The sequence below is a fragment of the Penicillium brevicompactum genome (assembly GCF_028827555.1).
Source record: "Penicillium brevicompactum strain IBT 35665 chromosome Unknown utg000001l_segment0_segment0, whole genome shotgun sequence".
Classification (NCBI taxonomy): Eukaryota; Fungi; Ascomycota; class Eurotiomycetes; order Eurotiales; family Aspergillaceae; genus Penicillium; species Penicillium brevicompactum.
Genome location: NW_026623203.1, coordinates 3,605,150 through 3,619,660, shown reverse-complemented (window position 1 = coordinate 3,619,660; position 14,511 = coordinate 3,605,150). Strand labels below are relative to the sequence as shown.

The following is a 14,511-nucleotide window of genomic DNA, read 5'->3' as shown; positions in this document are numbered from 1 at the left end:
ATGGTATTGTTGATCACGTCATTGTTGCAGTCTGTGAGCACAGTCGTGTCAATTTCCGCCAGTTTTGGGGCTTTTTCGTTGGTCCCAGGTACATCATGGAATGAAGATTCGATCCCAAAAGAGTATCATCAAAGAGAGCCTGTATAACATGAGTCAGCAGCATGGCTGTTTCCAGGTGCTGGTGGCACATCCTTTCCCCCCACTCAGCTCAGACGGTTGCCTGACCAGGGTCTAAGCCGCCCTTCACCGACCGTTTGATACATAGAGCCGGCGTTGGTACCCGAGGGAATATGCGCGAGCCGGGGCTATGGTCGGGAGCTCGGCGAGAGTCCGCTGGGACAGGCCTCAAATGGGGGCGGTCCACAATGGAATCGGATCGAGGGTAACGTTTTGACACCCGGGGAATATCGAAATAGAAAGTTTGTTATGTAACAAAGAGTCTCCGAGAAAGGGACCAAAAGGCAAAGAAAGTGAGGAATAATGGAGGAGAGCAGTGGAAGCTTTGTTGTTGACTTTGTCGGAATGCGGCACCAATGACTCGCCGATGCGGCTCAAAGCCTGGTCGATTTGACAACATATGCAGTCACCCGCCATTTGAATTATGTCAACAACGTGCGATATCAACCTAAAATTTCCGAGTGTTAATATTAGTCTCCAAGGCTCTTACATGTCCCGGGAAACACACTCGTTCATGTCTACACTTCGATCAGAATGGAAGAATGGATTTCCGTCCGCTCTCCGACATCCCCAGGAGAAATTGTTGTCACTGGTCAATATAAAAACAGGAGGAGAAAATGAGAAACCCCAACTCTTTCCTAATGTGGAAACTTCTGAAATCTCGGGAGTATGCAAGCAATTGCATCGGGCGTCTGTGGGTGCGGTCTGCTGTGTAACAATTTGCGTTTTAGTTTCATCTACTAAGGTACGTGGCTTCGGTCAACTTCAGAGCTATAGTTGAGAGTCAGCGAGCTCCACGTTATTGGCTTACGTCTAACTTGAAATAATCATGTACTGTTGTATGAGGGCCATGGTTCCAAGCTTCCAAAGTTATATTTTGAACTGACCTCGGGAGCGAACAGGCACTCGAGGCTTCTGAAGATCGTTCATTCCGAAGATTTGACACGAGTTGCCCCATCGCAGAACAATCCCAAAGCATGAATTACTCGATCGCTGTAGCTCAAACCTGAATCTAATTAACTCTAAGAAAATTCGAGGGAATCATACGCCAGGATCACTGCCCATGTGTGATTATGCGTACCCAGGTTCAAAAGATTCGTGCTTGGCACTCCAGAGCTACCTACCCATGGATCTGGCAAACATGTTAAAGTCGTCCAGAAGGATCGCAACCTTGGATGCAATGACGAAGCGCTGCATAGATCCCAGCTCTGCTTGTGATGATTTGACAGGTATCAAACAAAAATCTGGAATCTGCCGGGGTGGTTGAGACATATAAGATCGAGGCAATTCATTGATGAAAAGAACAGCAAAAATTTCAACCTTGGAATTCCGAGTTCAATCTTGCCATCTCACCCCTGAACATTGAAACTTGACCTCAATTTCACAATGAAGCTTTCCTTCCAGGCCGCCACAATAATTTCTCTCCTCCTAGCAGGAGCCTCAGCCGAGAAAAGTGGCATGTTCATGGCGAACGGCATGGAGCTCGAAATGCATCAATTTGGTGAAGACATCATCTATACGGAACCGGTAGGCTTTCAAGTATCTTCAAAAATTAATCGAGAACAAAGCTGACCATTGAAAAGCCCAACTTGTTTGAAGTATGTCCTCAGTATAGAGAATACTACCCGGAGAAGAAAGCCTAACATCAATTTGTAGGGACGGAGTCTTGAAGGCCGAGACACCAACAAGTGCACCAGCTGTGTGGGCCATCACGGAAGCTGTGTTGTCGGTGATGGAAACTGCTATGCGCCGGATGAATGTGGCTTCTGTGGGGGCTGCAGTGTCAGAGAGGCGCGTTGCCAGAACCCTAAGAAGGAAGGATGTGTCTGCTACAAATGATTGGGAGGTTTGGACTGCTGGATGATTGTTACCTTGGTACCCACATCAAATTTGTTCAGATAGAACTCTCACCTGAAATACCAGGTATAGATGGAAAATCAAAGCACATTTCTTTCATGAGTGTTCTGGAAACCAGATGAATGATTTCCCTTCCAAACCTCGAGATGACCTGAAATCAACCCGAAATATATTTGTAGGAATGTCGTTCAGGTGGAGGCTTTGAAGATTTCTTTGTCAATTGTGCGAATATGATGACCAATACTACAATTCTGGCCCCGAGAAAACTAACTGAAAAGACCGAAATGATTATCCAAATATGTACTCCCACCAGCCCTTCTTCCATGTGCGACCGAAACGATGATTTATGCAGGCGTCAAAATCATTGAACCCTCCAGCCTTGCTATGCCGCTGTCCGTTGCCCCACACACTGATTGGTAGCACGCAAAGCCCGCCATTCGATGCACCATAGAGGCCTTCGCTGTCTCGAACACAGACAGGATCTTGAAGTCTGTGGAACGGGGCCCAGGAGACCCGTTCTTCAACATCTCCTGTTATCGAAGACACAAGGTCATTGATGCCGGAATCTGCAGCAACTGACTGCTGGATGAAAGGGTGGTTTGAGGGCAAAGAGGAGGAAAGAGTCTCCAGAATAGCATCTGTGAAAACATCTGGCCCCGTGACACCAAGGATTGCCTTTTCATCGTAGCGTGCGCTATGGAAAATCCCCCGTATCTTTCATTATGCTGTTTGGTATGTGAAAGTACACGGACGATAACTTCTCGCAAAAGTGGACTGAAGCGACGAGGCGCGTACATTGTGTACTGAATCAACCCGTAGCTTCTCGTCCAATGCCAGTCACGCATAAATTGCGGTAAAGCATATGGCTCATCGACCTCGACACCGACGACAAGAGACACATTTGGGGTAATGTCTTCCGCTCTCGGCAAAAACGGTTGGAGTGCTGGGCATGTCTTGATGGAGCGGGCCGGAAAGACATCGATGTCTGCATAGAAGCCTCCGTAGTACCAGAGAAGCAAATATCTGAGCAAGTCTGCCCGCAGCACGTTGTGGGGATACGATTTAAAAACAGCGGCGATATCTGGGATGGCAGATAACTCGGTCGTCACAAATGCCGTGGCTTTCTTATCATCGACCAACTTGATTTGTTTAGTTGATAGCTATCAGAGCGCTTGATATAATCTCACAGTATATTTCCACTCGCTATTCCTCGCTTCAAACTCTCGGGAATCTGCGCCCCGCATCGTATCATCGCTCGCTATCTGCCAGATTCTTTCCTCGGATTTGTCGTTTCCCCGACTCTGGGCTAGTACATTCTCGGCGAGACTTTCCAAGGCATCTGAGATTTCGCTCTCGTATTGAAGATCTGGAGATTCTCGAAAGGATGACTGGTAGAGGAAATGGGGTTGATCCTCCACTCGATACCTCGGAGGTGGTCGATCTGCGCGGGTATTGTTTTGGGTGACCGGTGGACTTGGCAGGTGATGCCAAAGAAACCAAACGAGGAACACGAAGACACAGCTCGATATGCGAGGGGTGAAAAAAGAGCGGCGGCCTCTGGCTTTGGATGGATTCATTCTAGCTTCATATCCCGCATGGACAATGACATCTATGCGCGGGAGAAAGGTCGACACAGAATATGCAGCCCAGTCGATATGGCACGGTCAAGATATTGTTGAAAGAGAGCAAACAGAGGCAAGATCAGAAATCAAATTGAAAGGAATGAGCAGACAGTCGGTAGCAAAAAAGAAAAGAGAAAAGAGTAGCAAACAAACGGATGTCCCACGAGGGTACCGAAGTGCAATTGGAGCACAAGCAACGGACATGACTCAAGTATACCCTGTCGGAATTTTGAGATCGTCTGTTGAAACTGAAATGGGACACGGAGTACAAGGAGAGGCGGAGGGTTATGTTAGTTTTTTTCTCTCTATCTTCCATCTCAACCCAAGGGGAGATTAGCTGCTCACTGATTCTTTGTTTGATAGCCCCACTTGCAATATCAGCCAACCAGCCTAAGCCAGGGTGCCCTGTCGTGAGAGCCAATAGTCTATGCCCCTGGACGGAGCTTGCTAGATTGTTTGCTTTGCAATTTGCGACGGATGCGGCTAGCTATCGAGTGACGTGGTCAAGGTATCTCATGGAAATTGGGGTGGACAACAGAGAATTTATAGAAGGCATCGTGGCGACCGTCTCAAAATACTTTGTGAGCAGTAAGAATATACTCCGTAGTTGACTGCAATGGACATGTCGATGAAGGTTCTTATTTCTAGCGGTCAAAGAGAAGCACTGGCCCAGGGTGGGGCGTCCTCCGAGGGCCTTGGACGGCGCATTTGTGGGTCAAGCCCCTCCGCCCTGCCATCTTTCCGCCTCAACCACACCCAAGCTTCAAAACTTCAACTTTCACTCCGTATATGCTGGGAAGCCTATACACCGTTTGCTTAATGGCTTGGGTAGAGCAATCTCATATATCCATATCTCTTACTCACGGAGGAGGTCTCCTTGACCTCTCTTGAATATGAGCTCCGTTTGCCCAGAATATTTTTGTCGTCTTTCTCTGTGACTTGAGCCATCACATGAACCAGCTATCAACCTGAATCTGAGCTTGAGGCTAGGGTTCCACTTTTTGGTGGCTTTACGTGCCTGCTGTGCCTCGGCGGATCTTGGCGCGGGCTGCTACTATCGCAAAGCCACAGCCTACAAGCCGGTCCGGCACGATCTACTCCGTAGAGTACCTGAATTAGCCACCCAGGTCAATATAAACGCAAATGCATGTGGCCAAAATTATCTGGCACTTTTTCACAATCAACAAGAATTAAAAAAATGTATATATTACCTGGAAAGCTGAGTCACGCAGAGAAACCGAGTGAAGCAAGGGGCCAAGATGCTGCAGCCGGGCGTCGGTCGGATATCAGATCTACTACTCCGTACTCCGTACTCCGTTCGTATAGGGAACCTAGTGTAATGGGGAAACCGCGCCACATCCTGAGGTCTCACGTGCGCCACAGTGTCCAATTTAGCAGTTTTGGCTCGCGAACGCATAGTTTAGCAACGAGCTCGACGGAATCTTTCATTATCTTGATACATGCCAGGTGCCTACATGGAAGAAAGGTGGTCTCTATTACCCGAGAAGTGACACGCCGAGGGACGAAGATGGTAGCTTTGCTCAAGTGGGCCACTGATGGGAAATTCATGCGTGGCCTATGCGCGACTGAACGTCCCCAACGGACAAATGATCATGTGGGAAAAGCCCTGGACATCTTCCTATCTAAAGAAGCGCCCATGGATTGATGGCGAGCACCTTTCCTAGGGAATTGATTGCTTGCGAGGAACGTGGGATGAGGAAGAAATGGCATTGATACTTACGGTAAAGGCGTGGGAAAACAAGCGCATAAAGTTTCAACCAATTGCTCAGAATCTGCCCGCAGGTCTTTTGGCTATTTGTGTCAATGGAGCACTGTCCGAGTCTAGAATAGTTGAGTCAGGGGGTAATATCGCTGTCGACGTGGAGGTCGACATGGAGGAGTTGGATGTTGTGTTCAAGAGAATTTGTCAGAGTTTGTAAAGAGCATGGACTAGAGCCAAACTGTAAATTGTAGTATGGTATCTCTGTTTTTTTTTTTTTTAATTCTGCATTCAACTAACGTATAGTAACCGAGGAAAAGAAAGGAGGATACGGAAGGGGTTGGTATTTAGTATACCTCTTCAATGGGCCGGGTTGGGTTGGGTTGGGTTTGGCCCTGGGCTTTTTCGGTCGGCGCGTAAAAGTCCTAATTTGTAATTTTTTTCACAAGTCCAGCTGTCACATCTAGAGCCTTTGCATGCGGCGTCCAGCGCAGACGACCACATGGTGTGGAATGCTTGAAGGATCAAAGATCGTCGAGAAATAGTTTCAGACTGTCAAAACAAAAAGACTGACTGGGGACAAAAAGGAAGATAGAACCTTGGAAGTAAGAGAGTTATCTACCCTGACCTCGGGAGGGTCAGCTGGCCTTCCAACAGCACTTGGCACCACATCAGGCCCCTGTCGAAATACAAAACCAGCTAGCCACCCCCACTCTTTTTGCCATGGCCGACTATCTATCCTGATGATTCAAGGGAGGGGGAGGGGTGGTCACTCCAGTCCCGCGAAACAGCCTCATTCACCTTTGAATATCCATTTCCCTCAGTGCTCGGAGTCAGGTTCGTGCTAGTCTCGACATATGCTCCGCTCGCCAAAAATTTGAAAGGCATTATATTTACACCCTGGTGGAATGGAAAAACACAACGCACCGCCCACTGGGCATGGAAGAGGCGACCAAAAGGCTGAAGCAGGAAGAGACATCAACGGCTTCAGAGTCGCCAGGCGAGACCGATATGATTCGAACCGATACAGTGAGAGTTGGAAGCGCCACAACGTCGAGGACGACTTATCGTGGGGCCGAATGATGGTGGGTAATGCTGATTGGCGATACTGGGGAGTTTACGACGGTCACTCGTGAGTACTGGATCCTGTGTGGATTTGAAACGATGTCTGGTTTGACACCTGTTTTCGTAGAGGTTGGGCAACCTCATCAATTCTTAAAGAATTTCTCCACAAGTATGTTAGGAGAAAACTCGACAAATTATCCGCTAAGGATTTGAATGACTCCGAGGCGATTGAGGTGGCCATGAAGTCTGCATTCATTGAGCTGGATGACGAGATCGTCTCCGACGGTCTGGCTGCCATCTATGAACCAATTACCCACGCAGAGGCCATGTGTCGCATTGCACCCTCCAGCTGTGGGTCCTGTGCGCTTCTAGCACTGTATGATCCGGAGAGGTCCATCGTCCATATTGCTGGTGCTGGCGACTCACGTGCCGTTCTCGGTCGGCAACAAGATGGTGACAACGGGGATTGGGTCTCCATTCCACTCTCGGTTGACCACAGTGGTAGTAACCCAGACGAAATGGCCCGAATTAATGCCGAACATCCCGGCGAAGACCGCTTGTTTTCCGCCGCTGGTCGTTTTCTCGGATCAGAGGTGACTCGAAGCTTCGGAGACAATCGGCGGAAGTGGCCGAAGGAGGCACTGGAGGACTGGAAGAATGGCTTCTTTGGCCGAGTTTACAACACGGACATACAAACACCGCCATATGCCACCGCGTTGCCAGATGTGAAGAACATAAAGGTTGAGCCAGGCGACTTTCTCATCCTCGGGACAGATGGGTTTTGGAACCATGTGTCCAATGAGGATGCGGTGTACTGTGTGAGGCTATGGATTGAAGCACAGGCCAAGGACATTTCAGAGCAAAAGAGAAATATTCAGATTGCTGCCCAGGTGACGATGTCCAAACACCAGGGAAGGAGCCGGAACGGCATATGTATCCGTATAACTGGGTGATGGAACGAGATGACTTCATCGTCAAAGATGATAATGTAGCCACGCACTTGGTTCGCAACGCATTTGGAGGCAAGGAACGGGATTTGTTTTGCAGTGTCATGAGCCTTTTGCCACCAGATTCTAAGGAGGCCAGAGACGATGTAACCGTAGTTTTTATTCTCTTCTAGATTATTTTTCAAAATATATCTAGCAGTTCAATGGGTTTCGCACCTGAGCAGCACCCGTGGACTCGTACTCACCCATTCCCAGGTGGTGGGAGTGAAAATTAGAGATATATCTCACATTTATGGTCAACGAACCTTGGAACTACTGAGGTCTAATTTTTTCAAGGTTACCTTTCTCATTCCTAGATGTCCTATATGTTCCCTTCTCCGCAATGTATTAGTACATACGACCACAGGGTGTGGAAAACAGGGCTTCCCGTCCGCTCAGCCGTACTTAAGCCACACGCCGGTGAGTTAGTAGTTGGGTGGGTGACCACCAGCGAATCCTCACTGTTGTATGTTTTTACTTCCGTAAACAAAGATTGTTCGATTTTTGCATCAAATGATTGATTGTATCTTGTTCTAACTCAAATACACCTTCTCTGACCTAGTACCGAGTAGCAAGGGTTACCCACCCTACTTATACTTTAATCCCACAGGGCTGACCCTACTGTTTTAAGCACTGAAGAACTAGATACCCTATCAATTGGCTCCCAGATACGCGAGAAGTGACTATGGATCTTGGAGGATCATGATATTCGATCCAATCACAAACACGAAATATAAGCGAATTGGTCTTGAAAATGGGAACAGCATTGACCTTCTTTGCTGGCGGATCGGAAAAAAGCACCCAAAGTGGGTCATTGGGGGCCAAGCTTCAGGCCTTCGGAAGCCTCTACTCTTCAACTCTTCTCAGACTACAATCCGTTTTGCACTTTCCGAATTACAAAATGGCCATATCTTCTTTTTCTGGTGTGGTAGAAGAGAAACCAAGGCCTAGCCTCACCTTTTTGTTTCTCCTCCAGATCCTTCTATCAGGTGCACTGGCCCTTCTTGTTCTCTATACTCATTCACACTACCCGGAAGAGCTATCAGGATGGTTTCTCATCAAGTTTATACTGCTAGTTTTCTCGCTGCTATTATTGATTTCGCAATCATTGGCCTGAGCAATGCCACTACCCGTGACTTAGATTGCTGCTCTCGATGTTCAATGCCCTGACGTCACAGGTGTCGCGGAGTACTTCCATCAAGGCCATCTCGTGAAACGATTGAATATTAGTATCTTCGCTACCATTATCGCCGCTCTGGGTGGTGCTTCCTATATCGCGTGGGCAGCTGATTCAGATCCTGCCACCAAGGTAGATATCTGCATATGTTACCCAATTCCACGTCTCTCTTGACCTTCTTCTACCAATCCGACCAGGCGATTGCTGTCGTGGGAACTATCACCAGTGCCGTCTCCGGTGATATGCGAAGTCTCATCGCTCGCGATAACCTCGGCTTTTAGCTCGTCTGCTTTCCTAACTCTTCTACTACTCCCCTCACCAAAAAGGATCAAGCACCTTGAAGCAACTGTACTCTAAATACAAGAACGTTCCAGTGCTCATTGCTCACAGCAATTTCTTTGGGCCAGGATGCTACCAGGTGCACTACTCTTCCAAGCGGAGTACAAATGGTAACCACCTGATCCACAGCCTCGTTGCCAGTACTCGGTATAACACCACAAATAAACCCCCGCGACTTGGGTGGTGATGATACGGGCGTTGTTGATGATGGTGAACTTTAGGGTGTATGTAATTTCATCAACAACGCCTGAATTGATCAGTATCAGTGTGACGGTTCCCACTTTGTTGACTGAGCTGTGATATGGGCCTTCAACAGGCCATCAAACACCTGGGTAGAGTTGGAATTCAACATCACTTCAAACCTGGGTCGAAGAAAAAACATATATTCCAAGATCTGGTGAGGAGTGTTTCCTGAATAGTGTGTATCGTTCAATGTCACATAATTTGCATTTTTCCCTACAATGACAACCTTGGAAATACTATAAACTGGTTAGATTCTTTTTCTTTTTGTCTGTGTTCTTTCGAGTATCCCTGGTGTTCCTCGGAGTTCAGCAATATCTGATCAATCATGATCTAGCTGCTCCTCACTACACTGCGATACGAACGCATCATATAGCACATCGATCTAAAACATTCTTTCTGATGGGGTGCGATGCTGGTGCTGGGTGGTCAGGTGACGTAGATGATAGGCCCGATCTCTCTCCCCCTTTCCCCTCTGCTCTACAGTCTGAATCCTACTGTTTCATGGCAATCTTTCCTTCTCCCAGCAGGTCTGTTAAGAGCTCAGCACCCAAGGGTGTTAATAACAAGGCCAAAAAGCATAATATGATAGGACATTGTGTTCCGTTATCCTTGGACCGCTATATATACCACGACATGCTACACCGTAACAGGGTCAGCCTATTGTCACTTTTTTCTCATTTCACTTTGATCCAAACACATCATATAGCACAAGTAGCTATAACATTCCTTGTTCTCACTTCGAGTCTTTATCACAACACTTGAAAAACCCTGTCACCGAGATTTGCCATCTGCACCCTCAAAGGCGAGTGTCCCGAAGCTGACAGATCTATGCGGTCTGAGTTGAATTGATCGCGGACAGTGTCATAGCATCGCAACACATAGCCCCGGGTACAAGTCAGCCAGCCGAGAATGGGATGGAACTTGAATATAGCCCGAAATCAGAGCACATCCCAACCGGTGATCAGATCCAAGACCACTATATCGCGAAGATGTCCAAGAGGACGGGATGCCAGCCTTTGGACCACTAGAGCCAAGTCGTGTGTCTGGCCAAAGAGTCTATCTTAGTTACGAGAAATACCGTTACTCGGAAAACTGTTTCTCCAGTATATTCACCAACGAGGGTCCAGAAAAATGGTCAATGCAATGCTCAGGTAGCCCATGACCGCGCAAACGTGGAGGCCCTGGTCGCATACTGAATTGGAAAGAAGATGGCCCTAGGAACAGAACGTAAATCTTGCTGCCGAGGGAGGAGGAAGTTGATTGGATCTGTTGTGTGCCCCGACATGACATACTGTGCTCCTTGCTGGTGGAGGGGGCAAGAAAAACGCTGCAGTTTCAAGTTTGAGGTATCAAAAACTCCAATGGACTTGGAAGAGCCTCCTAATTCTCAATCTCACCAGAAAATCAGCTATTCAAGACCTTGCTGGTGTCATTCAAACCGGCCAATCATAAAAGTCCTACCTCCCTGTACTGTCTTTGGTCGTTCGCGTTCTAAGGCAAGAATCCTCGCAAAGAGCCAGCTTTATCAAAAGAAAAAAATGCAGCTCAGACCAACGCGTTGTTATATTAATTTGCCGCTCTCGCTAGAACAGGCGCAAGATAAAAATTATACAGTCATATGACAAAAGCCATAAAATCGAATCTACTACTCATGATTTACCTGATATATTAACTTCCTTTGAGTAATAAACATGGCCGCAAGCAAATGAGAGGCGAGTCCACCAAGTGGCGACCGAGGGACAATCACGCTATTACTTGAAGCAGTGAATTACATTAGGCCTAGATCTGGGTTCTTCTTTGCGGAATGAAATCATAATACGTAGACCGACCCCGCTTCTCTCAACCGGCAAAATATGCCACTTACAATATCCGCTACTGTAAAACCTTGCTACGTAACAAGTTTTTCCCCTGTGCTCGAAACACATCCCTGCTTGGGTTGCCATGGTTCAGCACCTACACACTTATCTAATATTTGCTGGACGGGGTATGAAGTCGCACTGTATTTATATTCCCCTAATTCCTCTGGGTATATCTTGTGGTCACGAAATGGGAGGAAGATTGAGGGTTCAAGCAAGAACCGGCATTGCTTAGGGATGTTGTATATGGGTATCCAAACTGTAATCCAGAGTTTGATATACAAAACTAAGTCCAGTTGTCATCTCCTTTTTCTACTACCTAACACGTAGCATGCGATAGTTTATACAGAAAACGAGGACATAGCACAAGGCTAAATATTGTGGCTGTGCCAGAAAGCCTTACTTACCCCTCTTTTTCAAAGAAAGGGACATCAATAATAAAAAACTCGACAGATAAAGAACATCAGTTCCGCGAAGGAATATAGTCAATCTCACAAGTAGGAAGCCCCGATCGTCAATATCATCAGCAGATATGGAAGCAGTTAGCCTAGCTGGCACTATTGTTCAATTCACGCAAGTTGGGCTAGAATTTTTCAGCCGCTTCCTCGCTTTATATCGATCAGCAAATGGGACACTCGAGGAGATGGCCGACAAGGAGAAACACATTCAAGCCCTTTTGAGAGATATTGCATGTCTTGAGGCTATTCCTCTTACCCATATTGATAACGAACACGTCAGGGCTTGCCGTAAAGTTCTCGAACAGCTGTCGCATATCATAAACTCAACGAAGGGACACGGAAAGCGGCGTGTTATCTCGAATTTCAAGGCTGCAGCCCGGGCAGTAAGAATCAAACAGCGCTTTGAACAACTGGATCAGCAGCTAGTTTGCGCGGTACAAAACCTTCAACTGTGAGTAGGTTTTCTCATTTCACTTTTATCACTAGAACGTTTCGGAATTTGGTGAGCCGAGCAATTTTCTGCATTCTGTTTGGTGCGGTCTGTACAGCGGAGGCTAACATGATTAAGGAGCGCGGATGTTCAACATGCACAAGGGCTGGCGTCGATAAACAAACAGTTAGAAACCTTGGTACTACTATTGAAAACGACGTTAGAAGCTTCATGTTCCCAGAAACCAAAGGATCTGGGATATCCGTGGGAAAGGGGAGCACCTGAGGAATATGTCCTTATTGATGACGGCCTTGATCAAAGTTACTATCTGCCTTCGAATTTTTGCTGCTCGCAAAAGGTACTAACAGCTCTCTTAAATATTAACAAGACTAACTCTTACCTTTAGATGTTCTTAAAGCTCCTCTTACACAAGTTTGAAGAGAGAGACCTCCCTGGGTTGGACCTAGTACGAAATACTCATTTGGAGCTATGGAGTTGGGACGAACAAACAAAACTCGATAACGATACTTGGAATATGCATGTTACATCAGGACGAGGTCTCAAAGTCTCATTTGTGATGAGCACCTGGACAGGATTCGACCATCTCAAATGTGTGCGCTGTGGGGAGAAGCAGGTGGAGACTATATACCGTCGGAAATATAGCACATGGTATGTTATTATAAGGCATTTCACAGAATACCAAAGCCGATTAACATGTACACAGCCCCCAATGCCAATTGGAACTACGTTGGGTAGAGCCTGATGACATCCCCTACGAAGCTAAGGACACGGCGCTCATACCATTTAACGGTGATGTACCGCAAGGCCTAATGTCCGGAGAGTCTTCACAGCAAAGTCAAAGCCAATCCATACGAGCAAGTTGTAAGGATGATACACAAGCTATCGAGAAAGTGTGTCGCCGACTTACCATGAAATGGGAGCCTATATTCAATATCACCCACCGATATCTCTACTGCCGTTGCATCTTGCGCAGTTCCACGCCATCGTCACTCTGCCCGGAGATTACCACGCTCATCAACTCTAGATGTCCCCGACACAGTAGTGAAAGAACTACACACACCGACTACGGAGATATGAATTACCATCAAGATCCGTATTTTGATCAATTCGGCGGGTATAACGCATTCCGTGCCATGGTATTCTCGATATTTCCAGGGGTATATATCGATATTCTTGGCCGATATGATTTCATAGCCGAGGAAGAGCTGCAAGGCGTTGTCGACGATTTAAAATCTGCAACTGATCGACTGGGAGAAACACTTGAGGATGCAGTTCATGAATATATGAACGATGTCTTTAAAGACGCCAATCGAGCGGGAATCCCGCTACCTAGTGATGTCATTGAATTTTTGCGTTTGAGGGAAGAAAGGGAACAGGAAAACAAGATACAAGGCTCCCATATCCACCCCGATAGTATCAAAGACTTCTCGGAGTCCCCAATGTCGCAAGAGGTTATAGATATTCAACTTGGCCGATGGTCAGGGAAACCACATTGGGCAGTTGAAAATTGCTAAACAGCTTGTCGATATTTTACTCGCAAGACTTTGTCCTTCCAGAGATGCCTCAGGAATGTTTCCATATCTTTGATCCCTGTATATTATTTGCGAGCAATATGTCCTTATTTTCGGTTTATCTCATCATCATTTCAAGTTAGTATTGATTTTTATCAAAATGTTTGAACATCGTAGGTATATCCTAGACTAGGCGCAACAGCTACAAAATCAACTAGTAGTAACGCATCGCGGGTTAGGGGACACCAGAATGGTATCGAGGAACTTCAAGTAAAAGAAAATCATAGCCGATAGACTCAGTAAAGTTATAAGTAGGGCTATAAATAGTGTAATAGTATGTGTATTTGCAAATCTTGCAGTCAGGTTCCGAATCAGCGCTCAATTTACCCTGGGACACAAGGTTGTGGTATAAAAAAGTGACATATTGCCACTTAACGAATCCTCCCGGCCCTCTTAACGTTTATATTTATTGTAATTTGGTTCCACTAACCATTACGTTCATCATGCTGCTTTTGAGTGATATTCAAAATTTCAAGAAATCTACCACTATACCTTCCTACCGCTTTTCTTCACCGTTCCAGGGCCGTTGCGTGCGGTGCGCGCTTCTTCCGTTACAGGGCCACTGGCAGGGATATCCCGGAGTAATTCCCAATATAGACTTGTTGGAAGGGAGTTCCTGTCGTTGGTGGATCACGTGACCGTGATCCTCCTGCCTATTAGTTCTCGCTCCTCCATAGCTTCTCTCTTCTTCTTTCTTCTCTCTTCAGACGCACAATACTATTCTTCGAATAGCCTCCTTTTCTTCCTGCCTACGTTCTAGTAGACCTTCCAAAAGATTATAAGTCCTTTAGCACGCTATTGATTAACCATCAACCGCTAAAGCTTTACCCCAGCTCTATACGCCAAGCCAACCAATCAACCCCACCGAAACTTCCCCACTTCAACAACCATCCCAACGAATCAAAAGGGATCGCCTATCTACAGCAGTCATCCCAAGAGATCATCTCATCGCCAGATCTACCTTCCTAATCCAATAATCTAACAGCCTC

The 14,511-nt window shown here is 46.7% G+C and overlaps 4 protein-coding genes across 4 annotated transcripts; 3 read left to right on the top strand and 1 right to left on the bottom strand.

Annotated features, from left to right (window-relative positions):
- Positions 1-1,563: 1,563 nt before the first annotated feature.
- On the top strand, positions 1,564-2,016 carry N7506_001157 (uncharacterized protein; the record flags this gene model as incomplete). Its single annotated transcript, XM_056950453.1, has 2 exons — positions 1,564-1,704; positions 1,834-2,016. The coding sequence occupies 2 exons, from the start codon at positions 1,564-1,566 to the stop codon at positions 2,014-2,016; spliced, it is 324 nt and encodes a 107-aa protein (XP_056816368.1).
- Positions 2,017-2,322: 306 nt separating this feature from the next.
- Positions 2,323-3,611, bottom strand: N7506_001156 (uncharacterized protein; the record flags this gene model as incomplete). The annotated part of the gene is made up of 3 exons (XM_056950452.1): positions 2,323-2,748; positions 2,781-3,173; positions 3,222-3,611. 3 exons carry the CDS (start codon positions 3,609-3,611, stop codon positions 2,323-2,325), a joined length of 1,209 nt encoding a protein of 402 aa, XP_056816367.1.
- Positions 3,612-6,284: 2,673 nt separating this feature from the next.
- On the top strand, positions 6,285-7,561 carry N7506_001155 (PP2C family serine/threonine-protein phosphatase; the record flags this gene model as incomplete). The annotated part of the gene is made up of 3 exons (XM_056950451.1): positions 6,285-6,508; positions 6,569-7,252; positions 7,300-7,561. 3 exons carry the CDS (start codon positions 6,285-6,287, stop codon positions 7,559-7,561), a joined length of 1,170 nt encoding a protein of 389 aa, XP_056816366.1.
- A 4,013-nt stretch (positions 7,562-11,574) lies between these two features.
- Positions 11,575-13,465, top strand: N7506_001154 (uncharacterized protein; the record flags this gene model as incomplete). The annotated part of the gene is made up of 5 exons (XM_056950450.1): positions 11,575-11,883; positions 11,927-11,951; positions 12,155-12,288; positions 12,337-12,599; positions 12,655-13,465. The coding sequence occupies exons 4-5, from the start codon at positions 12,337-12,339 to the stop codon at positions 13,463-13,465; spliced, it is 1,074 nt and encodes a 357-aa protein (XP_056816365.1). The 5' UTR covers positions 11,575-11,883; positions 11,927-11,951; positions 12,155-12,288.
- Positions 13,466-14,511: the final 1,046 nt, after the last annotated feature.